We start from the raw sequence: 3,042 nt of genomic DNA, 5'->3' as shown, positions 1-3,042 counted from the left end.
AGTGACCTTGGGTATTCCTTCCATCTTCTATGATGCTTATCAGATCTTTCAAGATTTTACCTGTAAATGTTGTATCCTTCAGCATTGCAATTTGATGCTTAAAGTTGTTTGGGTTTTTGTTTTGTTTTTTGTTATTTTTTTCAGTTTAAGGAATACCAAGCAAGTTCATCCTTTTTAATTTTTTTTTTTTCAATTTGAAAGCACTGTTTTATTAACTGACCAGATTACAAAAAAGAATCATGGCTGATACCTTAGTTCATTCTTCTGATAAGTCTGTTGATCTGGTCTTCCCGGTTGCCAGCATCTCCACCTTCTACAAAATGAGTGGTCTTTTTCTTCATTCCACCTCCTGGAAAAGATAATTTGAATGGCCACAAGAAGTTGTTTGCTTCCTTGAAGTGTTTGCCAACAGTATAGATCTCATGAATCTGATCCTCCATGCAGATGATACCATATTTACCAAGAGATCGTGCAATCAAAGTGTTGTCTGTCAGAGCAATTCGCTTCTTATCAATTTTGCCATAACCACGCTTATAAATCAGTTCATTGACAGACTTCAGGTTTGGATATCCCCATGCAATATATGGTTCCACAGTCCTCAACATGTTAATTGAAGCTTTGTTGAGTTTAACAAAGGTGCCATTGAAGATCTGGCGAAGGCGAAGGAGCTGTAACACCTTACGAACCTTTGGGCTCACACCATTGATACCTCTGATCCTGATGACGAATGCCAGCTTGGGTTCTGCGGGTACATAGAAGTTGCCAGCTTTCCTTGCCATCCGAGCCATCCGAATCTCAGTTCTGTACATCTGCCTGTATTCTTTGTGATAGTGCTTAGCTTTTTCATAGATAAGCTTCCTTCTTACCTTTTGAAGCATTTTTTGGGCAAACTTCTTTCTAAGGCGCTTGACCCTTAATTCTGCGAAATTCCTTCGCTTTTTCTTAAGGGTTTCTGGCACTGCAGGAACCTTCTTTTTCTTCTCCACGGCAGCCTCCATGGTTCCAAGCGGAAAGTGAGAAAGCCATCCTTTTTAATTTTCTGACTCTAGTTCTTTGCACATTTTGTTGTAAAGTTTTGCTTTGTCTTCTTGGCCTGCCCTTTAAAGTCATCTGTTCAACTCTTTTACTTCCCTATTTTCCTCCCTTTGTTTTGGCTTCTTGATGTTCTAATGAAATTCCCAGGAAGTCCAAAATGAGTATTAGTAGAGACTGAAAATTTCACTAGTGTGGTGGGAAGCCAAAACAAAGTTAAGAGATACTGAACAGATTTCAAAAGGCAGCTCAATAGGACAAAGCAAAGTATTATAATAGAATGCGTAGAAAGCTGGAATTAGGTTAAAAAAATGGAAGAACTCATTTGGCATTTTTTAAGTAGAAAAACAAAAAAACCAAAGTCAAGGCTCAAATTATAATACTGAAGGATGCTATGGGGAATATCTTGAATGATCTAGAAAGTATCAAAAGGAGATGGAGGGAATACATAGAATCATGGTGCCAAAGATATTTAGCCAAGACTAAAATATTTCAGGAAGTACCACATGATCAATAGTTAATGTTTATTAAGGAAGAAGTACACGAAACATTGAAGGTGTTGAAAAAAATAAAGGCCTCCGGAATCAACAGGATACCAAATGCCATGCTTTAGGTAACAGATACACTCTTGGATCTACTTACCAGCCTATGACAGGAGATTTAGCACAGCTGCCTGGCCAACTGCCAGGGAGCAGTCCATATTTTGTTCCCATTCCCAAGAAAAATGAGCCAACAGAATTTGGAAATTATCAAATAATAGCATTAATATTACATGCAAGCAAATTGTTGCTATCATTCAAAAAAATAGCTAGAATAGTACACAAAGAACTGCCAGAAGTTCAAGCTGAGTTTAGACAGACTGTTGCACCAAGGATCTCATGCTGATGCCAAATGGACTCTGGATGAAAACAAATAATATTAAAAGAATGTCTATTTTTGCTTTACTGACTATGCAAAGGCATTTGACTTCATGGATAATTATAAATTATGGCTAATATTGAGAAGAATGAGAATCCCAACACACTTAATTGTACTCATGTGAAACCTGTATCTAGACCAAGAGACGGTTGTGTGAATAGCGCAAAGGAACAGAGCATGGTCAAAAGTTAAGAAACGTGGGTGTCAGTCATATCATCTCTCTACTTATCTATTCAATCTGTATGCAAGTGACTTATTTGAGAAACTGATGAAGAATGTGACATCAGGCTTAGAGGAATTCTCTTCAATAATCTCCATTGTGCAGGGGTAGAGGGATATTAATTACGGGGTTGTACAATTTGATGGGTGGGAGGTGAGGAAAATGGAAAAAACTTGTTCTTGGAAACAATATATTTGAATTTTATAAACAAACTATTAGAAAATAAAAAAAAATAATCTATCTACATTGTGCAGATGACATAACCTTGATTTCTGAAAGTGAGAAAGACTTGAAGTATTTACTGCAGAACATCAAAGACTACAGGCTTCAATGTGGATTTCATCTCATTGCATGTCAAGAAAACAAAGATTCGCACTACAAAATTGATGTGAACCATCATTATAGATGGAGAAAAAAACTAAAACTGTTCATGAATTCTATGTACTTAGATCTACTATCAACACCCTTATTACCGTAGTCGGGAGGTCAGGATATGTTGGGAAAGTCTGTATTCAGGCACATTTCCAAATCACTGAGAACCAATGATGTAAATATGAGAACTAAGGTGTGCCTAATTCAGACCATAGTCTTTTCAAGCACTTGATAGACATCTGAGAGCTGGACAACGAATATTTAAGATAAAAATAATTAATGTCTTTGAGCTCTGATGTTGGAGAATACTGAATATTCAATCGACTGCCAAAAGAACAAATCTATATATCTTGGAAGAAGGTACAGCCAGAATGTTTCTTGGAGACAAAAATGATAAAGCACTGTGTCACATACATGAGGATGTTGTAGGAGAGGCTGTTCCTTGGAGAAGGACATCATATTTGGAAAAGTGGAGGGTCAATGAAAGACAGGAAGACCCT

General features: G+C 37.0%; 1 protein-coding gene across 1 annotated transcript; it reads right to left on the bottom strand.

Moving 5' to 3' along the window:
- Positions 1-251: 251 nt before the first annotated feature.
- On the bottom strand, positions 252-998 carry LOC102862508 (60S ribosomal protein L7-like). The gene has a single exon (XM_006884939.1). It carries the CDS (start codon positions 996-998, stop codon positions 252-254), a length of 747 nt encoding a protein of 248 aa, XP_006885001.1.
- Positions 999-3,042: the final 2,044 nt, after the last annotated feature.

This window comes from Elephantulus edwardii, unplaced genomic scaffold (genome assembly GCF_000299155.1).
Source record: "Elephantulus edwardii isolate Elephantulus edwardi_28Jun2011 unplaced genomic scaffold, EleEdw1.0 scaffold00039, whole genome shotgun sequence".
Taxonomy (NCBI): Eukaryota; Metazoa; Chordata; class Mammalia; order Macroscelidea; family Macroscelididae; genus Elephantulus; species Elephantulus edwardii.
The sequence above is the reverse complement of the archived record's forward strand: the minus strand, read 5'-3'. Positions and strand labels throughout refer to the sequence as shown.